Source organism: Heterodontus francisci, chromosome 36 (genome assembly GCF_036365525.1).
Source record: "Heterodontus francisci isolate sHetFra1 chromosome 36, sHetFra1.hap1, whole genome shotgun sequence".
Classification (NCBI taxonomy): Eukaryota; Metazoa; Chordata; class Chondrichthyes; order Heterodontiformes; family Heterodontidae; genus Heterodontus; species Heterodontus francisci.
In genome coordinates this window covers 6,313,986-6,340,745 of record NC_090406.1, presented here as the reverse complement: position 1 = coordinate 6,340,745, position 26,760 = coordinate 6,313,986, and the positions used below count along the sequence as shown (strand labels likewise).

The window sequence follows — 26,760 nt, the reverse complement described above, 5'->3', positions numbered from 1 at the left end:
TGGCTAGTAGAGCAGGTCAGAGGATGGGAATTCTGTGGTGAGTAAATCACCTCCCGACTCCCCAAAGCCTGTCTACAAGTCAGGAGTGTGATGGAATACTCTTCACTTGCCTGGATGGAGTGCAGCTCCAACAACACTCAGGAATCTCGACACCATCCTGGACAAAGCAGCCCGCTTGATCGGCACCCCATTCACCACCTTAAATATTCACTCCCTTCACCACCAGTGTACAGTGGCAGTAGTGTGTACCATCTACAAGATGCACTGCAGCAACTCACCAAGCCTCCTTCGACAGCATCTTCCAAAACCCCAACCTCTTCCACCTAGATGGACAAGGGCAGCAGGCACATGGGAACACCACCACCTGCAAGTTTCCCTCCAAGCCACACACCATCCTGACTTGGAACTATCTCGCCATTCCTTCACTGTCGCTGGGTCCAAATCCTGGAACTCCCTTCCTAACAGCACTGTGGGTGTACCTACCCCACATGGACTGCAGCGGTTCAAGAAGGCAGCTCACCACCACCTTCTCAAAGGCAATTAGGGATGGGCAATAAATGCTGTCCTAGCCAGTGACATTCACATCCCCTAAACAAAATTTTTTAAAAGCATTATGTGCTGGAGGGATATCAGTCCAACAACATTTTATTCGGAAATTGCATTCAGTTCTGAATACAGACTAAAATCATTGCAGGTTCCCAGAACAGACTCAAGCAAAAACAAATACTACATTAACTGAAATGCAATAAATTGTAAGTGGAACATGAATCATTGGACCGAATAAAAAAACGGGTATCAACTTAGTGCGTCTCTGCTTTAAGAGCAAGCTGGTGACTGATTGACAGTTTAGTTGGTATTGGGAGCCAATCAGAGCCGCAGGTGGGCGGGACTTCCTGGTCAGCCAGGCCGGAAGTGGAGGCTGGGCTGAGAAGATGGCGGCTGCCAAGGTGAAGCAGGACTTGCCTCCTCCTGGGGGCTATGGACCTGTGGACTACAAGAGGAACATCCCCCGGAGGGGTGTGTCAGGTAGGGGTTAGGGGTTAGGGGTTAGGGGTAAGGGGGGGAGAAATCTCAACTCTTAAATTAACCTCACCTTGTCAATAATCTACAGTAAATGGGCAGATTTTGAGAAGTGTATGTCCACAGATCCCTGCGGGTAACAGGGCAGGTAGATAGGGTACAGATCAGAAGGCATATGGGTTACTTTCCTTTATTAGCCAACGCATAGAATATAAGAGCAGGGAGGTTAAGCTAGAATGTATAAGACACTAGCTAGTGTACTGTGTACAGTTCTGTTCACTGCATTAGAGGAAGGCTGTGAATGCACTGGAGAGGGTGCAGAGGAGATTTACAAAGATGTTGCCAGGAATAGAGAATTTTAGCTGTGAGGAAAGGTTGGATAGGCTGGGACTGTTTTCTTTTGAACAGAGGAGACTGAGGGGAGATTTCATTGAGGTGTATCAAATTATGAGGGGTCTGAATAGAGTGGATAGGAATGACCTATTTCCCTCGGCAGAGGGGTCAATAACTAGGGGGCATAGATTTAAAGTAATCAGCAGAAGGATTAGAGGGACTTTGAGGAGAAACTTTTTCACCTAGAGGGTGGCGGGGGTCTGGAACTCACTACCTGAAAAGGTAGAGGCAGAAACCCTCATAGCATTTAAAAAGCACTTAGATGTGTGCTCGAAGTACTGTAACTTATAGGACGATGCATCAAGAGCTGGAAGGTGGCATTAGGCTGGCTGACACTTCTTTTTCAGTCGGCATGGTTACAATGGGCCGATTGGCTACCTCCTGTGCCATAAATTTTTCTGTTTCGAATAATGCCACAGAACTCCTAGTCCTTGAAAATCTTCAAACCCATCGACTCCAATGGAAAGAAAGGACTTTAATTTCTCTAGTGCTTTTCAAGGCCTCAGGATGTCCCAAAGCGCTTTACAGCCAATGACGTAGTTTTCAACTGTTTTAATATAGGAAGAATGACAGCCAATTTGTCCACATCAGGATCCCGTAAACAGCGATGTGGTAATGACCAGATCTTCTAGTTTAGCAATGTTTGTGGAGGGATAAATATTGGCTAGGACACCGAGAACAACACCCTGCTCCTCTTCGAATACTGGCCATGGGATCTTTTATGGCCACTGAGAGGGCAGTCAGGACCTCGGTTTAAAATCTCATCCAAAAGACAGCACCTCCAACAATTCAGCACTCCCTCATTATTACACTGGGAGTGTCAGGCTAGATTTTGGTGCTCAAGTCCCTGGAGTTGGACCCAAAACCTTCTGACTTTTTGAGACAAAAGTGCTACCAACTGGGCCACAGCTGACACCTAAACTAACACCAGTGTAAGGCTGAGAGCCTGAATATACAAACATGAGTTTGGAGTAGGAGTAGGCCACTCGGCCCCTCAAGCCTGCTCCACCATTCAATAAGATCATGGCTGATCTGATTTGTAACCTCAACTCCACATTCCCACCTACCCCGGATAACCTTCCACCCCTTTGCTTATTAGGAATCTATCTACCTCTGCCTTAAAAATATTCAAAGGCTCTGCTTCTACCCCCTTTTGAGGAAGAGAGTTCCAAAGACTCACAACCCTCTGAGAGAAAAAATTTCTCCTCAATCTGTCTTAAATGGATGACCCCTTGTTTTTAAACAGTGACCTCTAGTTTTCGATTCTCCCACAAGAGGAAACATCCTTTCCACATCCATCCTGTCAACACCCCTCGGGATCTTGTGTGTTTCAATTAAGTCACCACTTACTCTTCTAAACTCCAGTGGATATAGGCCTAGCCTGTTCAACCTTTCCTCATAAGACAACCTGCCCATTCCAGGTATTAATTTAGTAAACCTTCTCTGAACAGCTTCCAATGCATTTACATCCTTCCTTAAATAAGGAGACCAGTACTCGACTCAGTACTCCAGATGTGGTCTCACCAATGCCCTGTATAGCTGAAGCATAACCTCCCTACTTTTGTATTCAATTCCCCTCGCAATAAACTATTAGCTTTCCTAGTTACATGCTGTACCTGCATACTAACCTTTTTTTAATTCATTCATGGGATGTGGGTGTCGCTGGTTAGGCCAGCATTTATTGCCCATCCCTAATTGCCCTTGAGAAGGTGGTGGTGAGCTGCCTTCTTGAACCGCTGCAGTCCATGTGGGGTAGGTACACCCACAGTGCTGTTAGGAAGGGAGTTTTTCATTCCTTTTTATTGACTTCGTAGTGGTTAGATACAACTGAGTGCTAGGGCATGTAAGAGCCAACCACATTACTGTGGGTCTGGAATCACATGTAGGCCAGACCAGGTAAGGACAGCAGATTTCCTTCCCTAAAGGATATTAGTGAACCAGATGGGTTTTGTTTTTTACAACAATCGACAATGGTTTCATGGCCATCATTAGACTAGCTTTTTAATTCCAGATTTATTAATTGAATTCAAATTCCACCTTCTGCTGTGGTGGGATTTGAACCCATGCCCCCAGAGCAATACCCTGGGTCTCTGGGTTACTAGTCCAGTGACAATACCACTACGCCACTGCCTCCCTTTTGCGATTCATGCACTTGCACAACCAGATCTCTCTGCATCTCACTCTGCAAACTCTCATTATTTAGATAATATGCTTTTTTTATTCCTCCTGCCAAAATGGACAATTTCACATTTTCCCACATCATACTCCATTTGCCTTACATCCTCGATACAACTTACTTTTCTACCTATCTCTGTGTCATCAGCAAATTTAGCAACCATACCTTCGGTCCCTTCATCCAAGTCTTTTATATAAATTGTAAAAGTTGAGGCCCCAGCACAGATACCTGTGGCACACCACTCGTTACATCTTGCCAACCAGAACAACAACTTCTGGTGTTCATTTATTGAGAAACTGTATGGAAGGGTCAAGGTCCATAGTGTAAACCACCATAAAGCAGGGAAGAGCGTGAATCAAGTTGCGTCAGGTCGACAGCATAGAAACAGGCCATTTGGCCCATCTGGTCTATGCTGGTGTTTATGCTCCACAGGAGCCTCATCTCATCCCATCAACATATTCCTTTCTCCCTCATGTGTTTATCTAACTTCCCCTTAAATGCATCTTTGCTTTTTGTGGTAGCATGTTCCAGTTTCTGGGTTAACAAGTTTCTGTTGAATTTTTATTTTATTTATTTAGAGATACAGCACTGAAACAGGCCCTTCGGCCCACCGAGTCTGTGCTGACCAACAACCACCCATTTATACTAACCCTACAGTAATCTCATATTCCCTACCACCTACCTACACTAAGGGCAATTTATAATGGCCAATTTACCTATTACCTGCAAGTCTTTGGCTGTGGGAGGAAACCGGAGTACCCGGCGAAAACCCACGCGGTCACAGGGAGAACTTGCAAACTTCGCACAGGCAGTACCCAGAATCGAACCTGGGTCTCTGGAGCTGTGAGGCTGCAGTGCTAACCACTGCGCCACTGTGCCGCCCCAATTCTCTATTGGCTTGATCAGTGACTACCTTATATTTCTGGCCTCTACTTTTGGGGGTCCAACTCTCGCAATGACTGACATTTGACTGGGTGTGATGACTATAATTGAACTGAATTACGTGCAAAAAAAGCACAGTTGCAGACACACAAGCGTTTTGTGGCCTCCAAAATTGACTGTAAAGTGCTTTGGGATATCCTGAGGCTGTGAAATATAAGTTCATTCTTATTTCTGAAGAGTTTGTATTCAAAGTGAGATCTGTGATCCCACCAGAGGTTTGTGAAGGGATTTCAGGGGTTCTGCAGGAGTCACAACATTTTGTCTGCGGTGGGGAAGTTGGACATCCCATGAGCATAGTACTTGGGGCACTGTGTGTTTTTCGTTACTTAATGTGCTTATGTTACTGGATTAATATGCCAGAGAACATAAATTTAAATCTCACTGTGACAGTTTGAGAATTTGAATTCAGCTTTATAAAATTGGGATCTATAAAATTGACCGTGAACCTGTTTAAAAAAACAAACCAATTGGGTTCACAAATCTTCTGTCAGAGAAGGAAATCAATTGCCCTTACCTGGTCTGAGCCTATGTGACTCCAGTCCCACACCAATCTGGGTCACTCTTAACCTGCCCACTGAAGTGGCCCAGCAAGCCGTTCAGTTGCATCACCACCTTCTCATGGCAACTAGGAGACCGGCAATAAATGCCAGACTTGCAAGCAACACTCACATCTCAAGAAAGACCTTGGTCTCAAAGGAAAATGGTCTCATTCACTTTAATTTTCTGACGTAAGCTTGCTAATCTCTGCATTACTGGCGAGGAGTGCTGCCACAGTTACTTGTACTTTTAATTAAGTGTACTATTCCACTGCTCATGATGTGGTGGTCTTTAGATTGGGGAGACCAAACGCAGAGTGGCTGAATGCTTTGCGGAACACCCCCATTCAGTCCTCAAACGTGACCCCGAGCTATTGGTCACTTGTCATTTTAATTCTCCGCCCCACTCCCACTTTGATTTCTCTGTCCTGTGCCTTCTGTGCTGTTTCACTGAAGCTCAATGTAAGCTTAAAGAACAGCATCTCATCTTTCGATTAGGAACTTTACAACTTTCCAGACTCAGTGCTGAGTTCAACAATTTCAGATCTCATTTTTTTGGTTGGCAGCTGTTGGTGATTTTGCTGTTTCCACTTACACCTCATCTAGACCCATCTTTTGTTTCTTTACTTGTTCCATTATCATTTCCTTTTGTCTTGCAGTGCCATCACTCTTTTCATTTGATCTCTCCTGCCTTCCATCCTATCACAGACATTCCCTTTTGCTCTTCACCTCACCCCCCTCCCCCTCCACTCCCACCTCCCTCCTTACTCTGCCTCTGTACTTGCTTAAAACCTGTTACATCTCTAACTTACAGTTCTGACGAAAGGTTATCGACCTGGAACGTTAACTCGGTTTCTGTCTTCTGCTGCTTGATCTGCTGAGTATTTCCAGTATTTTCTGTTTTTACGCCATCTGTGTGTTTATACCCTATAGGTTATAGCATGTTTGGAATTGGACTCGGAGTTTTAATCTTTGGCTACTGGAAACTGTTCAGGTGGAACAAGGAGAGGAGGTATGTCGTGCCCTCGGGGTCTGGGATTGTTTATTCTTGGCTTAATTAACAGTTCTCTGTTTTATTTTTAAGTGTTAAAACTTATCTCAGCACTGTGTTTCTACTGGCCGTTAGTTTTTGGAGAAGGGTTCTGTAAGCTTCCCATACCTTCACAACGTCTCTGTTGAGCTTTGATCTTTTTAGTCTGTGCTGTTTGCTGATCACAGCATGACACCTATTGCAGTCAATGTCCCTTGGCTAGTGAGTAATTAAAAACCCACCAGCACTTGAAAAGGAAAGATTTGCATATGAACATAAGAAATAGGAGCAGGAGTAGGCCATTTGGCCCTTCGAGCCTGCTCCGCCATTCAATAAGATCATGGCTGATCTGATTGTGGCCTTAACTCCACTTTCCTGCCTGTCCCCCCTAATCCATGACTCACTTATAGATCAAAAATCTGTCTAACCCAGCCTTGAATCTATTCAATGTCTCTGCCTCCACTGCTCTCTGGAGGAGAGAATTCCAAACACTAACAACTCTCTGAGAGAAGAAATTTCTCCTTTTCTCCGTCTTGAAAGGGAGACCTCTTATTTTGAAACTGTGCCACCTAATTCTAGATTCCCCCATGAGGGGAAACATCCTTTCAGCATCTACCCTGTCAAGCCCCCTCTGAATCTTATATATATCGATAAGATAACCTCTCATTCTTCTAAACTCCAATGAGTATAGGCTCAACCTGTCCAACCTTTCCTCATAAGACAAACCCCTTCATCCCAGGAATCAGCCTAATGAATCTTTTCTGAACTGCTTCCAACTCCTTCCTTAAATAAGAAGACCAAACTCTATGCAGTACTCTAGGTGCGGTCTCGCCAATGCCCTGTAGAGTCGTGGCAACATTTCCCTACTTTTATACTCCATCCCCTTGCAATAAAGACCAACATTCCATTTACCTTCCTAATTATTTGCTATACCTGCATGCAAACTTTTTGTGATTCATGTACAAGGACACCCAAATCCCTCTGTACCACAGCACTCTGTAATCTCTCTCCATGTAAATAATATACTGCTTTTCTCTTCTTCCTGCCAAAGTGGACAACCTCACATTATCCCACATTATACTCCATCTGCCAATTTTTTTTCCCACTCACTTAACCTATCTATATCTCTTTGCAGAAACTTTGTGTCCTCCTCACAACTTGCTTTCCTACCTATCTTTGTATCATTTGCAAATTTTGGCTGCAATATACTCGGTCCCTTCATCCAAGTCATTAATATAGATCATAAACTGTTGAGGCCCCAGCACTGATCCCTGTGGCACTCCACTTGTTACAGTTTGCCAACCTGAAAATGCCCCAATTATCCTGACTCTCTGTTTCATGTTAGCCAATCCTCTATCCATGCTAACATATCATAGAAAGGTTACGGCACAGAAAGAGGCCACTTGTGTCTGCATCAGCCAAAAAAACGAGCCATCAAGCCTAATCCCACCTTCTAGCATTTGGTCTGTAGGTCTGCAGGTTACGGCTCTTCAGGTGCATATCCAGGTACCTTTTAACTGAGTTGAGGGTTTCTGTCTCAACTACCCTTTCAGGCAGTGAGTTCCAGACCATCACCACCCTCTGGGTGAAAAAGATTTTCCTCATCTCCCCTTTAATCTTTCTACCAATTGCTTAAAATCTATGCCCCTAGTCACTGACCCCTCTGCTAAGGTAGATGGGCCCTTCAGATCCAATCTATCCAGGCCCCTCACAATATTGTATATTTCAATCAAATCTCCCCTCAGCCTTCTCTGTTCCACGGAGAACAGGCTATTCAATCTTTCCTCATAGCAGCATTTTTCCAGTCCTGGCAACATCCTCGTAAATCTCCTCTGTACCCTCTCTAATGCACTTACATCCTTTCAGTAATAAGGTGACCAGAACTGCACACAGTACTCAAGTTGTAGCCTAATTAATGATTTATGCAATTCCAGCATAACCTCCTTGCTCTTATATTCTGCACCTTGGCTAATAAAGGAAATAATTCCATATATCTTCTTAACCACCTTATCGACCTGCCCTGCTACCTTCAGGGATCTGTAGATATTCCCTTCAAAATCCCTTACTTCCTCTACACCTCTCAGTATTCTCCCATTAATCATGTATTCTTTTGCCTTGTTTGACCTCCCCAAATACATCATCCCGTACTTCTCCGGGTTGAATTCCATTTGCCACTTTTCTGCCTACCTGACCAGTCCATCGATATCTTCCTGCAGTCTACAGCTATCCTCCTCGCTATCAACCACACAGTCAATTTCTGTGTCGTCTGCAAACTTCTTGATCATGGCCCCTGCATTTATGTCCAAATTGTTGATATATACCACAAAAAGCAGGGGATCTATTACTGAGCCCACTGGAAACAGCCTTCCAGTTGCAGTATTACCCCCAACACCATGAGCTCTTATCTTGTGTAGTAGCCTTTTATGCAGGACCTTATCAAATGGCTTTTGGAAATTCAAATACACTCCAGGTTCCCCTTTATCCACCCTGCTTGTTATATCCTCAAAGAGCTCTAATAAATTTGTCAAACATGATTTCCCTTTCATAAAACCATGTTAACTTTTCTAAATGTCCTGTTACTACTTTCTTAACAATGAATTCTAGCATTTTCCCTATGACAGATGTTAGGCTGATTGGCCTATAGTTTCCCGCTTTCTGTCACGTACCATAGCACCCGCACACCCCCCCCCCCCCCCGCCCCCACTTTCTATAATAGAGGTGTTACATTTGCGGTTTTCCAATCGCTGGGACCTTTCCAGAATATAGGGAATTTTGGAAGATTACAACCAATGCATCCACTATAGCTGCAGCCACTTCTTTTAAGAGTCTATGATGCAGACATCAGATCCAGGGGACTTGCCAGCCTTTAGTCCTATTAGTTTTCCTAGTACTTTTTCTCTAGTGATAGTGATTGTTTTACATTCCTCCCTCCCTTTGGCCTCTTGATTTTCTGCTATTCTTGGATGCTTTTTGTGTCTTCTACTGTGAAGACAGATACAAAATACTTTTTCAAGTATCTCTGCTATTTCCTTGTTTCCCATTATTAATTCCCCAGTCTCATCTTCTAAGGGACCAACACTAACTTTAACTATTCTCTTCCTTTTTATATATTTGTAGAAGCTTTTGCTGTCATTTCTTCTATTTCTTGCCAGTTTACACTCATACTCTAATTTCTCCCTCTTTTTATTTTTTTCTAATCATCCTTTACTGTTTTCTAAATTTTTCCCAATCTTCTGGCCTACCACTAACCTTTGCAGCATTGTTTGCCTTTTCTTTCAATTTTATACCATCCTTAACTTCCTTGGTTAGCCATGGATGGTGCATCCTTCTCGGAGTCGTTCTTTCTCAATGGAATATATCTTTGTTGTGAGTTATGAAATACCTCCTTAAATCTCTGTCACTGCTTCTCTACTGTCTTACCTTTTAACTTATCTTCCCAGTCGACTTTCGCCAACTCTGTCTTCATACCCTTGTAATTGCCTTTATTTAAGTTTGACACTACTTTCAGACCCAACTTCTCACCCTCAAACTGAATATGAAATTCATCATGTTATGATCATTCTTGCCTAGAAGATCCTTTACTATGAGGTCATTTATTAATTCTGTCTGTTACACGTTACCAAGTCGAAAATAGCCTGCTCCTGGATTGGTTCCAGAATGTATTGTTCTAAGAATCTGTCCCTAATACACTCTGAGCCCATCTTTCAGGCTACCTTTGCCAATTTGATTAACCCAATCTATATGAAGATTAAATTCACCCATGATTATTGCAGTACTTTTCCTACAAGCCCCCATTATTGATTTATATTCTGTCCTATTGAGTTGCTACTATTAGGGGACCTATAAACTACTCCCACCAGTGATTTCTTTCGGTTGCAAGTTATCTCCACCCAAACTGATTCTACATCTTGATCATCCGAGTCAAGATCCTTTCTCTCTACTGTGCTGATCTCAATTTTTATTAACAGAGCTACCCCACCTCCTTTTCCTTTCTTTCATTCCTTCCGAAATGTCAAATACCCTTGAATATTCAGTTCCCAGCCTTGGTCACCTTACAACCACGTCTCTGTAATGGCTATCATTTGCCCATATATTTCTGTTTGTGCTATCAATGCATCCATCTTGTTATGAATGCTGCGTGCTCAGATAAAGAACCTTTAATTCTTTTTATAGTTTAATCCTTTTTATAGTTTAAATCCTTTTTACCATTTTTCCCTACTCTGACCTTGTTTGCTGGTGCACTCTTTTATGTTGGTATGCTCTGTCCCTTCCGGTCACATGCTGGTTATCATTACCTGTGTCTCTACCCTGCACTAATCCTGTCCTTTCTCGTTAACTTTCTAAATTTCACCTCACATGAACACTGCCCCCCACTATTTAGTTTAAAGCATTCTTTACAGCCCTAGTTATACGATTCACTAGGACACTGTTCCCTGCGTGGTTCCGGTGAAGGCCATCCCAACGTTACTACTCCCTCTTTCCCCAGTACTGGTGCCAGTGCCCCATGAATCGAAACCCACTTCTCCCACACCAATCTTTCAGCCACACATTCAACTCTGATCTTATTTACCCTTTGCCAATTTGCTCGTAGCTTAGGTAGTAATCCTGAGATTATTACCTTTGTGGTTCTGCTTTTTAATTTAGCCCCTAGCTGCTCGTACACCCTCAGCCGAACCTCCTATCTTAGTCCTACCTATGTCTTTGGTACTCACTTGGACCAGGACAACTGGATCCTTCCCCTCCCACTCCAAGTTCCTCTGAAGCCCCAAGGACATGATGACCTTAACCCTAGCACTGGGCAGGCAGCACAGCCTTCAGGACTTGCGCACTCAGCTGCAGAGAACAGTATATATCCCCCTAACTATACTGTCCCCTACTACTACCTTCCTTTTTACTCCCCCCACTTGAATAGCCCCCACAGCACAGTGCTGTGGTTAGTTTGCTCATCCTGCCTGTAGTCCCTGCTCTCATTCACACAAGCTGCAAATACCTCCAACCTGTTGGACAAATGCAAGAGCCGAGGCGCCTCCATTACTATCTTCTGAATTTGTAGGATAATGTGGAAAATAGAGGGGCCAGGGGAAGTGGGACTAACTTGATAACTGAGACAAAGAGCTGGCGTAAGCACGATGGGCCGAATGGTCGCCTGCATTGTACGGTTTAATGAATTCACACTGGTAGTGGCTCTCTAGTGACCCCTCCTGGAAAGTGTGGATGTGTGCTCAGAATGGCTTGTCTCCATGCTGTAGATTCAATGAAATCCACTAACCGGTGTCAAAAATCCACTAACCGGTGTCAAAAATCCAACATCGGCAGCTTTCGAATGATGTTCTGCCCTCTGGTGGAGACAATCAGAAGGCAAACATTCAACTCTGGAAATGATAGAATTTTTCAGGTGTTTTCTCCACGTGAGCCACTTGCTTGAATCAAACTCTGTTGTTCTCCACGTCTCCCCTTTTAATATTTCTCTTTTTCAAGCAACTTATTTAACTCCTTTTTAAAAAGATGTTATAAACTCTGCTTCAACAGCGGCTTGTAGCAGCAAATTCCACGTTCTAACCTCCTCTAATTGATTTTTGCGATTATCCTACCGTTTGTGTCCGTGTTACTGTCTCACTGACCAGGGAAACAGACTGGAGGTATTCACATTGTCAGAATCTTTTACAATCTTGAAGACCTCTGTCAGCTCTAGTGGAAAAAAAAGCCCTAACTTATAATCTCTTCATAACTGTATTCTTCGATTTATGGCAACATCCTAGTGAATCTCTGCTCCACCTCCTCCATTGCATTAATGATCATTCTACAATGGGATGTCATGTCTCATCAACTTCACTATAGTTGCCAGATTGTGCAGCAGGTCAGTTTGATCTGCCTTTTGGGTGAGACATTAAATTGAGGCCTCATCTGCTCTCTCAGGTTGACGTAAAAGATCCACAGAACTATTTTGAAGAAGCGCAGGGCAGCACTCCCCAGAGTCCTGACCAATAGTTATTCTTCAATCAATATCACTAAAACAGATTATCTGAGCATACTCACATTGCTGTTTGTGGGAGCTTGCTGTGTGCAAATTGGCTGCTGCTTTTCCTATGTTACAACAGTGGCTACGCTTCAAGAGTACTTCATTGGCTGTAACATGCTTTGGGATGTCCTGAAGTTGTGAAAGGCACTATATAAATGCAAGTTCTTTATTTTCTTTCCCTGCCATTCCCATTGTAATATCTGTATCTTAAGACTTCATTTTATGTTTTTTACAAAAATGATAAATAACTTTCTGTTTCATTTCTGGTTGTACAAACTTTATTAATCTTTGGTCACAGATTTCCTGTTTTGTATTTTTCTTTTTCAGACGCCTACAAATTGAAGATTTGGAAGCCCGTATAGCACTGCTACCCCTGCTGCATGCTGAACAGGATAGGCGGTAAGTTAGTGAGGTGTCTGCTTTTAAAAAGGTTAAGGAGGAGTTTATCGCAAAGTGTATGTTTCAGTGTGGAGGTGGACCCCTTTAAAGACACAAAGTCTAATCGGTGTTAAGGCTTGGGTCAATAAGAGTCTAATTGTTCCGAAACAAAAGCAAAATACTGCAGATGCTGGAAATCTGAAATAAAAACAGGAAATGCTGAAAATGCTCAGCAGGTCCGGCAGCATCTGCGAAGAGAGAAACAGAGTTAATGTTTCAGGTCAGTGACCTTTTATCAGAGTCTAATTGTTGGTTTGGAGATCTGGGCAGAGTAGAATGTGCTTCTCAGGGTTTTTAAACCCTTGAGAGGGTTGAATGACTTTACTTATTCTCGACTAGGAGTAACCCTGCAGATGAATGCAACTGTACCAGTGGAGTAGAATTTTTTTTTAAATCTCTTGTAATTTGATTTTGTTCTTTCATTTCTCTGATTCTCTGTCATTATTTTTCAAGGACTCTGCGTCAATTAAGAGAGAATCTTGAGGAAGAGGCTAAAATTATGAAGGATGTTCCAGGCTGGAAGGTAAATGGGGCTCATTTCAGGCATTTGCATTTCTTTGTAAAACAAACATTCATGTAGTGCTTTTTTTTTATTTGTTCATCGGATGTGGACATCACTGGCAAGGCCAGTATTTATTGCCCATCCCTAATTGCCCTTGAGAAGGTGGTGGTGAGCCGCAGTCTTGAACCACTGCAGTCCATGTGGGGTAGGTACACCCACAGTGCTGTTAGGGAGGGAATTCCAGGATTTTGACCCAGCGACAGTGAAAGAATGGCGAGAGATTTCCAATTCAGGATGGTGTGTGACCTGCAGATGATGGTGTTCCCATGCATCTGCTGCCCTTGTTCTAGGCGGTAGAGGTCGTGGGTTTAGGAGATGCTGTCAAAGCAGCCTTGGCAGTGCATCTTGTAGATGGTGTGCCAGTGGTGGAGGGAATTAGTGGTCGATGGGGTGTCATTTGAAGCGGGCTGCTTTGTCCTGGATGGTGTCAAACTTCTTGAGTGTTGTTGGAGCCACACTCATCCATGCAAGTGAGAAATCTTCCATCACGCTCCTGACTTGTGTCTGACTTGGATGGGGTAATGAGTAAGGCACTTGACTTTACTTCTGGGACTTGAGTTTAAAACATCGAAGATTGATGCAGTAAAAACGTCCTCTGTCTATTGACCGTAACTGTCATATGCAAAATAAGTCCAGTGAGCCTCAACCTATCCCAATGGTCATGGGCTGACAGCACGAAGGAAATTGGCAATGTTGTGTCAGTCTAAGATTGGGAAATGAGGGAAAAATTGCACTGATGCAGTTCCGGCCCTCTTCTGATGTTGGGGCTAAAGGAGATTGTTGGGGCGGGTGGCGGTTTTCATATCTTTGCTTGAAGTAGTGGAAGCACCCGCACCCACCAGCCATGAGTATTCAGCCCCTTGGGTCTGTACGCTATTCAGTTAGATCATGGCTGATCAGTGACTCAACTCCATTCATCCGCCTTTTCTTCATCTTCCTTGATACCAACAAAGAAGTCGTCCTGATTTTGTTCCTGAACGGCCTAATTTTAAGGTTGTGCCTCCTTGTTCTTCTCTCCCCCATCAGTGGAAATAATTTTGCCATATCTAACCTATCGAATCCTATGAATGTTTTAAACACCTCAATTAGATCACCCCTCAGTCTTTAAACTCAAGGGAGTACAAGCCTAGTCTGTGCAACCTGTCCTCATAGTTTAACCCTTTTAACTCCAGGTGTCATTCTAGTGACTCTGTGCTGCACCCAGTCCAAGTCCAATATATCCTTGTATTTTGATTGAAGTGGGAGTGGGGTGCAGGCAGTTTTATTTTGATGTAACATGATGTGGCTGCATCTTCCGTTGCAGGTTGGCGAGAGTGTTTACAACATTGATCGCTGGTTCACACCCACGGTGGAGGAACTGTTTAACCTACGACCGGAGGAGGAATACCTTCGAGCGAAGTACGGATTCCAGTGGTATGTGTGAGCGCCAGAGAGGGCAGCAGGACTTTGACCGGAGATTTGGCCTTTGGCCCCGACAGGTCATCTCCACAAGAACTCCTGTTCTGAGTGTGGTATTGTTAATAAAACCGATGTGTGTATTATGGAAGCTGCTTTTGTTTTTGTGTTCATTTTGCATTGTTTTAAGGAATTGGTTCAATCTGTGCAAAGAGAAAGTAAAGACAGACTTTGTGCCTTTCACAACTTCACGAAGCCTCAAAACACTCTACAGCCAACAAAATACTTTTTCGAAATGCAGTCACTGTTGTAATGTATGAAATGCAGCAGCCAAGTTGTGCACAGCAAGCTCCCACAAACAGTAATGTGGTCATGAGCAGATAATCTGTATTTTTTTGTTGATGTTGATTTGGGGGATAAGTATTGGCCAGGACAATGGGGAGAACTCCCTTGCTCTTCTTCGAAATAGTGCCAGAGGACCTTTACATCTACCTGAGGGGGAAGATGGGAGCTCTATTTAATGTCTCATCTGAAAGATGGATTACGCAAGAGAAGACACAGAGGTGACCTGATAGAGGTCTTTAAAATTCTGAATGAGTTGGACAGCGTAGATATGGAGAAGGTGTTTCCACTTGTAGGAAAATCCAAAACCAGAGGCTATAAATACAAGATAGTTACTAATAATCTAATTGGTAAATAAGGAGAAATTTCTCAGAGGTTAGAATGTCAAACCTGCTACCACAAGAAGAGGTTGAGGCAAATACCTTGGATGCTTTCAAAAAGAAAGTAGATAAATGCTTGAGAGGAGAGGGAATAGAAAGATTTGCTGAAAGGCTGAGATGAGGCAGATGGAATGGGAAGGGGCACGTGGAGTATAAACACCACCACATCCTGGTTGGGCCGAGTGGCCTATTTCTGCGCTGTATGTTTGATGTAATTTGTCCGTCATCTTTATAACTTCGAAAGACTTTTTAGCAGAAATCTGGAAATGGTCAGGATTAATCAGTGTGCACCATTCTGAGAGCCCTTCCATAAGTTTCAACCCATGCACTGGTCCTGCCACAGGATTTAGGATCTGTAAGTGGAGTTCTGAAAAGAAGACTTGCCCCTCCTTCATCAACTTGATCTCCAGAAGTAAATAACGAGCTAAGTACTTAATCTCTCTCCCAAAACTCCTGGGGATCCTCTGCAGGACTATGGATATTTTAAATCAATCCCAAGCAAGAGTGTGATTTCTTTGTTGTGAAAATGTATCCCGCAGATCACCCGAGTCTCTTTCTCCCCTCGTTGATTTGTAAGGGGGCATCTCGGCATTTTCAAGCTGAATTGGATGAGATACATGGGGGAAGGGAAACGATGGTCGATGGAAATTAGTTGGGACAAGTGTAAAGCACTGAGTGGTGGTGTCGCAATAACACACAATAAAATTGAGAGATCAAAGAGATTCAGGAGGTTAGGCACTCATCAATTGATGGTCACTACAGAGCAGAAATATGGTCAGACCACAGCCTGAGTACTGTGTCTGGCTCTGGCCAGTGAGACTTTGAAGTGCAGAGGTAGTTCTAGAAAGGCACTTGAGATTCATTCTGAATGCCTGATGGACTGAGATGAGGGGAATTAGTGGAGAAATCTGGGCCTTTGAAAGTTGGGTAGTGGTGTGAGGGGAGCATTGACTTCAGGATGAGTAGATAGGGGGTCCCCAGGAATGTGTTAGCATTTGCAGGGGGTCCCCGGGAATGTGTTGGCATTTGCAGGGGGTCCCCGGGATTGTATCGGTATTTACAGGGGATCCCTGGGTGTGTGTCAATATTTACAGGTGGTCCCCGAGAGTGTGTTAGCATTTGCAGGGGATCCCCGGGAATGTGTTAGCATTTGCAAGGGGTCCCCGGGAATGTGTTAGCATTTGCAGGGGGTCCCTAGTTGTGTCATCATTTACAGTGGGTCTCCACGCACAAGTGTTATGAAAACCACTGGTTTTGATCGTACACAACTCTTCCGAGCACAGCATGGAGTTCCCCGGTGTCCTGGCAAATATTTCTTCCTCGACCAGCATAAATTAATTAGTCCTTCATCTCATTACTGCTTATGGGATCTTGCTGTATGTAAAGTGGCTCTTGTGTTTGCTTACATAACAACCGTTACTGCACTTGAAAGTAACTCATTCTACGTGAAGCACCTTGCGATGCTTTTAAGATGTGAGCAGGCGCTATACAAAAGCAAGTCTTTTGGAAATTTTTGCCCGTCACTGCATTGTACAATTTTTGCCTTCCTTCTCCACCAGAGGTCAGCATATGTCTTCCGTATCCAATTTGCTGTTCCCTGTTCCTTGTTGAGATGTTACACAGGGACTGCTATTAAACTGCACTCTAATAAAAACTCTGCATTTCTAGAATTGCTTCAAGTTTAAATTCTATAGGCAGGTATCAATCTATCAATTGGAACACTTGTGCGTAAAGGAAAGAAGGAAAAAATTACTTTTCTGTAGCATCTTTCACAACCTCAGGATTTCCCAAAGGTCATTACAACCAATGATATAACTCTTTTGAAGTGTAGTCACTGTTGTAATGTAGGAAACGTGGCAGCTGATTTGCACACAGCAAGATCCCACAAACAGCAAAGAGATAGCAGTCAGACAATCTGTTTTTTCGTTATGATAATTGAGAGATCAGGACATGGGAAAAACTCCCCTGCTCTTTTTCGAAATAGTGTCATGTAATCTTTTACTGTTTCCAGCAGGGTTCGGTGATACTCAGTACTACATCCCTTGCTTTTCATAGTATATAATCAATGACTTAGACTTAAATGTAGGGGATAAAAGGGACAGTTGCAGCATGAATATGAAATTGAGTGACAGGAAATAGTGGGGTTCCCCAGGGTCAATGTTAGCACTCCTGCTTTTCTTCTATATTAATGACCTAGACTTGGGTGTACAGGACACAATTTCAAATTTGCGGATGACGCAAAACCTGGAAGTATTGTGAAGTATGTGGAGGATAGTGATAAACTTCAAGAGGACATAGGCTGCTGGAATGCACGGACAAGTGGCAGTTGATATTCAACAGCGAGAAGTGTGAAGTGATTCATTTTGGCAGGACGAACAAGGAGAGGCAATATGAATTAAAGGATACAATTCTAAAGGGCATGCAGGAGCAGAGGGACCAAGGGATTTATTTATACAAATCATTTAAGGTGGCAGGGCAGATTGAAAGCAGTTAATAAAGCATATGGGATTCTGGACTTTATAAATAGGGGCATAAAGTACAAAAGCAACCAAATTATGGTACACCTTTATAACTGGTTTGGCCTCAGCTGGAGTATTGTGTCCAGTTATGGGCACCACACTTTAGGAAGGATGTGAAGGCATTAGAGAGGGTGCAGAAAAGATTCACCAAAATGGTTCCAGTGATGAGGAACTTCAGTTAGGTGAATATATTGAAGAAGCTGGGGCTGCTCTCCTTGGAGAAGGGAAGATTAAGAGGAGATTTGATAGAGGTGTTCAAAATCATCAAAGCTGATGATGGAAGGATCCAGAACCAGAGGACACCGATTTAAGGTGATTGGCAAAAAAGCAATGGGGAAAAACCTTTTTACGCAGCAAGTGGTTAGGATCTGGAATGCACTACCTGAGAGTGTGATGGAGGCAGATTCAATCATGACTTTCAAAAGGGAATTGGATAATTATCTAAAGAGAAAACATTTGCAGGGCTACAGGGAGAAGGCAGGGGAGTGAGTGGTACTCGGTGAGTTGATTTTAGTTTAGTTTAGAGATACAGCACTGAAACAGGCCCTTCGGCCCACCGAGTCTGTGCCGACCATCAACCACCCATATATACTAATCCTACACTAATTCCATATTCCTACCACATCCCCACCTGTTTCTATATTTCCCTACCACCTACCTATACTAGGGGCAATTTATAATGGCCAATTTACCTACCAACCTGCAAGTCGTTTGGCTTGTGGGAGGAAACCGGAGCACCCGGAGGAAACCCACGCAGACACAGGGAGAACTTGCAAACTCCACACAGGCAGTACCCAGAATTGAACCCGGGTCACTGGAGCTGTGAGGCTGCGGTGCTAACCACTGCGCCACTGTGCCGCCCGATTTTGCAGAGAACAGGCATGGATATGATGGGCCGAATGGCCTCCTCTGTGCTGTTACCATTCTATGATTAAGAAGTTTACAGATGATACAAAAGTTGGCCATATGGTTGATAGTGAGGAAGATAGACCAGGAAGATATCAATGGACTGGTAGGTGGGCAGAGAAGTGGTAAATTTAATTCCATCCAGAGACGAATGAAGTAATGGATTTGGGGAGGGTAAACAAGGAAAGGGAATACACAATAAATGGTAGGATACTGAGAAGAGTAGAGAAACAGAGGGACTTTGGAGCACATGTCCACTGATCCCTGAAGGTAGCTGGACAGATTGAAAAGGTGGTTAAGATGGCATATAGGATACGTTCCTTTATTAGCCATGGCGTAGAATTTAAGAGCAGGGAGGCTATGTTAGAATTGAATAAAACACTAGTTAGGCCACAGTTAGAGTACTGCGTAAAGTTCCGGTCACCGCATTACAGGAAGGATGTGATCGCACTTGAGAGGGTACAGAGGAGGATGTTGCCAGGAATGGAGAATTTTAACTATGAGGAAAGATTGGATCAGCTGGAGCTGTTTTCTTTGAAACAGAGGAGGCTGAGGGGAGATTTAGTTGAGGTGTATAAAATTATGAGGGGCCTGTATTGAATGGAGAGGAAGGGCCTATTTCCCTCAGCAAAGAGATCAATAACTAGGGGGCATCGATTAAAAGTAATTTGTAGAAGGATTAGAGGGGGGTTGAGGAGAAACTTTTTCATCCAGAGGGTGGTAGGGGTCTGGAACTCACTGCTTGAAAGGCTGGTAGAAGCAGAAACCCTCATCGCGTTTAAAAATTACTTGGATGTGCACTTGAAGTGCTGTAATCTATAGGGCTACAGACTAAGGGATGAAAAGTAGGATTAGGTTGGATCACTCTTTTTCAGCTGGAATACGATGGGCTGAATGGCCTCTTACAGTGCTGTAATTTTTCTATGTTTCTATGACCCTCTGACTCAAGAGTTGAGAATGCTATATGGGTGTCGGAAGGCTGAGTCTAAGACAGAGAGCCTGAAGGTGTGGGTCACGTGATACAATTTCTAGGCCAGGTGAATTTTAATTAGTGACAGTGTGCAAAGGCAGGCAGTGGCACTATTAGCAAAGCGGATAGCGGCAAATAACAGGGTCCAAATATCGAACAAACCTGCCAACCTCTCTGGCAATAACAATTGGAAACACAGGAACCTGCATTGTGAGATGAATTGGACGCCGACCCTATCACTTCTTCCTAGTTTAAATCCGGGGCAGAGTAATGGAGTTTGAATCTCTTTTGTGAGGGGCCTATTTGAAATTGATGTTGGCCATTCACAATCCACTCGGTCGAAATTCCTGACTTACAATACAAAGCCTCCTCTAAATCAAACTGGAAACCACACTCCCAGGGCAGGTACAGCATGGGGTTAGATACAGAGTAAAGCTCCCTCTACACTGTCCCCATCAAACACTCCCAGATTAGGTACAGCACGGGGTTAGAAACAGATTAAAGTTCCCTCTACTCGGTCCCATCAAACACTCCCAGGATAGGTACAGCATAGGCTGTGTTGATTGAGGAACAAATATTTTACATCGGGGACCTGGGGTGGAGTGTGCTGCACAGGGCTGTTCGGTGCAATAGACTTTTAAGCAGGTTCACGGACACCCAGGCCGCCTGTAATTTCTGCGGCCTGGACGAGTCGTGTTCCATGTATATATGGAGTGTGCGAGGTTGCAGCCCCTGTTCGAATATTTGAAGGGGCCGCTCCTCAAGTTTTGGCTGCACTTCAGCCCCGCGCTCCTGATCTTTGGGCACCCGGTGTGGAGGGGGGTGGGCTAGGAGGAGGATCTCCTCGTCTGTCTGCTCCTGGGCCTGGCCAAGGTGGCAATTCACAGATCCAGGCTGCGGGCCATCAGGGTGCCCGCCACCATGATTGCCTGCCCCTCTTCCGTGGTTACATTCATGCCCGGGTGTCCCTGCAGAAGGCACATGTGTCCACCGGTAGGCTTGAGGCATTCCTCGACCAGTGGGCACCGCAGGGACTGGAGTGCATCATTGATGCCGAGAATGGCATTTTAATTTGAATTTTGTTTTATTTATCTGTTTTAATAAAGTTATAAAATGTACAGAAGGGGCGCCTGAGGAATAAAGGCCCCCTCGACATAAAATACATAAAAGGGGCCTGGGGTATAAAGAGCACGTCCAAAAAAATTTAAAAAAAATAAAAAACGGAGTTAGATACAGAATAAAGCTCCATTAAAAAAAAAGGGGTTAGATACAGAGTAAAGCTCCCTCTATACTGTCCCCGTCAAACACTCCCAGGACAGGTACAGCACAGGGTTAGATACAGAGTAAAGCTCCCTCTATACTGTCCCCGTCAAACACTCCCAGGACAGGTACAGCACAGGGTTAGATACAGAGTAAAGCTCCCTCTACACTGTCCCCATCAAACACTCCCAGCACAGATACAGTACGGGGGTTAGATATAGAGTAAAGCTCCCTCTCCACTGTCCCCATCAAACACTCCCAGGACAGGTATTGCAGGGACATCTAAGGTAATAAAAACAAGAAATGCTGGAAATACTCAGCAGGTCTGGCAGCATGTGTGGAGAGAGGAGCAGAGTTAATGTTTCAGGTCAGTGACCCTTCATCAGAACTGGCAAATATTAGAAAAGTAAAAGGTTTTAAGCAAGTAAAGTGGGGGTGGAGCAAGAGATAACAAAAGAGAAGGTGTTGTTGGGACAAGGTCACAGAGAATAACTGACCAGAAGCCATGGAGCAAAGGCAAACAGTGTGTTAATGGTGTGCTGAAAGACAAAGTGTTAGTACAGAGAGGGTGTTAATGGACAGAAAAATTAACAGCCCTGGCCCCAAGCACAAACATGAAAAAATCAGTGGGTAGGCACAGTAGAAACAATCTAAAATAAAATAAACAAAAAAGAAAAAATAACTAAAAACAAAAAGGGGGGCTTGCTCTGAAATTATTGAAATCAATGTTCAGTCCGGCGGGCTGCAGCATGTCTAATCGGTAAATGAGATGCTGTTCCTCGAGCTTGCGTTGATGTTCACTAGAACACTGCAGCAATCCCAGGACAGAGATGTGGGCATGAGAGCGGGGTGGGTGGAGTGTTGAAATGGTCAGCAACCGGAAGCTCGGGGTCCTGCTTTCGGACTGAGCGGAGATGTTCCGCAAAGCGGTCACTCAGTCTGCGTTTGGTCTCCCCAATGTAGAGGAGACCACATTGTGAGCAGTGAATACAGTATACTACATTGAAAGAAGTACAAGCAAATCGCTGCTTCACCTGAAAGAAGTGTTTGGGGCCTTGGATAGTGAGGAGAGAGGAGGTAAATGGGCAGGTATTACATCTCCTGTGATTGCAAGGGAAGGTGCCATGAGAAGGGTATGAGGTGTTGGGGGTAATGGAGGAGTGAACCAGGGTGTTGTGGAGGGAATGATCCCTTTGGAATGCTGACAGGGGGAGGAGAGGGGAGATGCGTTTGGTCATGGCATCACGCTGGATGTGGCAGAAGTGGCTGAGAAAGATCCTTTGGATGTGGAGGCTGGTGGGATGGTAAGTGAGGACAAGGGGAACCCTGTCGCAATTCTGGGAGAGAGGGGAAGGGGTGAGGGTAGAGGTGCGGGAAATGGGCTGGACACGGTTGAGGGCCCTGTCAACCACAGTGGAGGGGAATCCTCGATTGAGTAAAAAGGAAGACATATCTGAAGCAATTCATATCAGGGACTTCTAAGGTCTGACTCCATAAATGTGAGCTCCTCCAAAACTCTGCTGCCTGTATCTTAACACGCATAAAGTCCTGTTCACCTATCACCCCTGCGTTCACTGGCCTATATTAGCTCCTGGTGCAGCCTTCTTGTGTTCAAATCCCCCGAGTGGCCTCACCCCTCCCTATCTCTGTGCCCTCCTACAACCTTTCACGATCTCTGCACTCCTCCAATTCTGGCCCCTTGTGCATCCCCAATTTCCATCAGCCCCACTCCTGATCCTGAATGTGTGTGTGTATCAAGTGTGGTCTGGATTGAAGTCTGCGATGATGCTTCACAAGGGTGAATAGCTCTCAGCTGGAGAGTGGGGAATGACTACTTGGCCGAGGGCTGAGGATAGGGGTCTAGCACCTGTGTCTTCAGGAGAGATGGGGAGAAAATTGGAAAAGGGGCAACAAAAAGGTGTGAACACAGTAAAAGGGCAACATTTAGTCAAAAAACTCTCGCCTACATGTTATACATTAACAGTGTGTACAAGTTGCATCGGTTTGGGTGAAGGGAGACCCATGAATGAGCTTCTCTGCACTGATATTTCACTCACACCCCTCTCAAACCCTGTCTCTCATCCATCATCAGCTACACATTCACTCCATCCCGTTTGTTGGGTTGCCAACTCTGGTAGGATGTATTCCTGGAGGTTTCATCACATGACCATCCCAGTCCAACCGCTCCATCCTTTTTTTAATCTTTAATATTTTTGAAAATGGAAAATATATATCTTGTTTAACGTCCCTCTGATTTTTGACCTGGTTGTTGCTCGCAGTTGTGTCCTGGAGATGAATCTTTACAATCCTGGAGACTCCAGGGCAATTCTGGAGGGTTGGCAACTCTACTTGTCTGACAACCTCTTCCTCCTCGTTCCTTACTGTGTTAAAATTATGACTCATGGTGCTGTCTCCTATTCTAATTTACTCCTTCACCAGGCCACAAAGGCCCTCACCTCTCCCACCCTTCCCTACAGGATCTTAAAGTCCAAGCTTGACGTCAATGAATCCTGATTCTCGTTCTTGCTCCATTTTATTCCTGAAGCTTGATGGCACCTTGCACTCTGACCTTTGCCCAAAAACACCATCATGGTACACAAGTGGCTGTTAGTTTAGAATGGCAGTTCACAGACACTTTACACGGTTAAACACTCCTAGTTACTAATTTCATGACCTCATACACTCTCACTCTCTCACAGACATATTACACTCACTCTCTCACAGACACATTACACACACACTCACTCTCTCACAGACACATTACACACACTCACACACACACATTACACACACACTCACTCTCTCACAGAGACCTTACACACACTCACAGACACACGTTACACACACGTTACACACACTCACTCACACACTCATATGCTAACACACATACTCTCACTCACACACACATTACATACTCACTCTCACGCAGATTCTCACATACATAAATACACATAACACACACATACATAAACACACTCTTACACACACACTTTTACACACACTGTTACATACATACACACACAGTGGCCAATCCTGATATGCTCATGCTTCAGGCCAATCACTTTCCTGTCTACTGAAGCTGGTACGCTTCCGATTGGCTAATGTGCCAGCCAATGAGTGAGGACACTGAATCACAAATCACTGTGTCATCTAAGGCACAGAGTCTGACACCAGCTCACAGCCTCAGCATCAGGACCCAGCATAACCTCCCCACTCTCCCCACACAAGAACAGTGACAACTGCACGAAGACATGGCCAACACAATCCATGGTGTTGTACAGCAGCCAGCAACGACCGAGCCTGTCAAATTCCTCAGGTAAGTGGGAGCCTGCGATAAGTGTGTGGATGAAAGCCCTTTCTTGCTGCCTGAATACAGCTACATTGATTTCTCAAAGGCTGTAAGCTCTGTGCTGTTTGAGCTGCATCATTGCGAAAGGTTCCGAGCTATCTGAACGAGTTACCTGGGATGATTGAGTTGTAAGTGTTCCCCAGCTCCAGGTTCAAATCTAATTCAGCTCCCGACATCCTGAGACTGAAGGGAGCTGCTGATTGTGGATCTTCGACGAGATGTCCTGAATGTATCAAAGGACAAACACACCCACCCAGCAAGGCTGAGAACTTTTTAAATTTGTTGCTCAGCACGGTAGGTGCATGCTGAATAAAAAGAAGCTCTCGTTAGAATTAATTATTGCGTAGAAAACATTGTGTGTCCCGGGGATCGCTTCAGATTGGGCAGGGCAAACATTGAAACGTGAGCCCAACCCCCCCAGCCTCTCACAATGCCCGTCCTGCACCCCTTGAACGCCAACTATTGTGTGCAGAAACACACACAAATAGAGTGTTTTAAACCAGGTTTGTACATGGGAGGCGGGCTTTGACATGCAAGGAATAAACTTGCATTGTACCCCAGTTAGGCTGGTGGTGTTTACCCTGTGTCGAGTGCAGTCAGCGCTGCCTGTGAGATTGAGTTCAAGTGGTTGAATTATACAGAGGTGCTGAGGTGGTGTCTGCAATGTGGAAGAATAATTATGCAAAGCACAAGCTGTCTGTATGACCTCAGTGAACTTTATCTCCCATGATATATTTTACCGTTAGCACGTTGCAGGTGATTTCAGAGAATGGGCAGTGTCGGTCGCAGGGGCGATCAGAGTGACAAGTGTAGGGACAATCGGAGTGGCAACCCACGCTGTCTGCTTAGATAGGCAGGAACGTAACTTGGTGGGATTCACTGCAGCGATGCCAAACCATGCTTCCTGGGTTCATCCACAGATACCCTCCCAGCAGGAAGCTCAGTGGGGAGCCTCCTCGATGGGGGCGCGGAGAAGAAAAACAACAGTGTACCAAGTCGTAGCCCAAAACTCCGATCTATGTTCCTGCTGAGCGAGGCTTCCTGCTGGGAGGCAGTACGAGATGGTTGACCCCATAATTGTGCCCTAAACTTTCCCTCATCGCTCACTGTGTAAAAGTGCCATTGGCTGGTAGCAACACACCAAATAGAACAGCAAGCTGCTGGCCTTTGTCAGTCCTGGTACTGCATCTCACAAAAGATATATTGGCCTTGGAGGAGGTGCAGAGTCGATTCACCAGAATGATACTGGGGCTGAAAGGGTTAAATTAGGAAGACAGTTAGCACAGAAGAGGATTGAGTTTAGGAGGTTGAGAGGGTGAGATGATCGAGGTGTTTAAAATGTTAAAACAAATTAAATAGGGTAGATACAGAGAAACTATTTCCTCTGGTCAGGGGAGTCCAGCACAAGGTGGAATAAATTAGAGTTAGGCCACAGTTTCTTCACACAAAGGATAGTGGGAATCTGAAACTCTCTCCCTTAAAAGTCTGTGGATGCTGGGGGTCAAGTAAAATGCTTACGATTGAAATTGATGAATTTTTATTAGGTAAGGGTATCAAGGGATATGTAGCAAAGGTGCTCAAATGGGGTTGAGGTACAGATCAGCCATGATCTGAGTGAATAGCAGAACAGGCTTGAGGGGCTGAATGGCCTCTTCCTGTTCCTACCTTCCATTCTGTGCTGAGCTGGATGATCTCGGCAGAGGTGGAGGTTACAGTTAACCTCAGTGCCCTCAGCCAGAGGCAGCAAAAAACAATCAGGCAGGGTCCTGCGTTTGATCACTATTCGCTTGTCTCCCATTGGAAGGTGCAACCATGTGTGCGATTAGCGAGTCAGAACATGATTGTGATACCTGCTATAGCCAAATATCCAATGCACTGCTCTCTGAGCATGGTCAATGGTAGAGAGGAGGGGCAAACCCTGGCAGAAGCACAGAGGATCTGAATGCACCTGGTTTTGAAACACAGGCACAGGCACAAAATTGAGCTCAGAGTAGAAAGCCCAGCCCATCTGCCCTGATATCTCACTGGAACAGAAACATCTTTTACTGCATGTCCCAGACTGAAAACTGACTCCTCTCACAGTCTGTGATATTTAGTCACCTGTTTCTTGCAGTTTGAAGTGGTCATGCCAGTTCGTTTCAATTCAGGAGAGAAAGTTGAAGGGAATACCAATGGAAAAAATTATAAATTATAAAATTTATAAAATAAATAATTATAAAACTCTGGTTTGACCTCCACTGGAGTATGGTGTCCAGGTCAGGGGATCACACTTCAGAATGGGTATCACGGACCTGGAGAGATTATAGTGGACGTTTACCGGGAATATAAGAGGGATGAGGGGTTCAGTAACATGGATAGGTTGCAGAATCTGGGGTTGTTTTCCTTAGAGAAGGTTGAGAGGAGATTTTATAGAAGAGTTCAAAATCAGGAGGGGTCTGGAAAGAGTAGATCGGGCAAAACTGTTCCCATTGGCTGAGGGGTCAAGAACCAGAGGTCACCAATTTAAGGTGATTGGCAAAAGAA

General features: G+C 44.5%; 1 protein-coding gene across 1 annotated transcript; it reads left to right on the top strand.

The window, feature by feature from the left end:
- Positions 1–889: 889 nt before the first annotated feature.
- ndufa13 (NADH:ubiquinone oxidoreductase subunit A13) lies at positions 890–14,662 on the top strand. The gene is made up of 5 exons (XM_068016038.1): positions 890–1,026; positions 6,001–6,079; positions 12,444–12,515; positions 13,008–13,077; positions 14,420–14,662. Exons 1-5 carry the CDS (start codon positions 933–935, stop codon positions 14,537–14,539), a joined length of 435 nt encoding a protein of 144 aa, XP_067872139.1. The 5' UTR covers positions 890–932; the 3' UTR covers positions 14,540–14,662.
- The last annotated feature ends 12,098 nt before the right edge of the window (positions 14,663–26,760 follow it).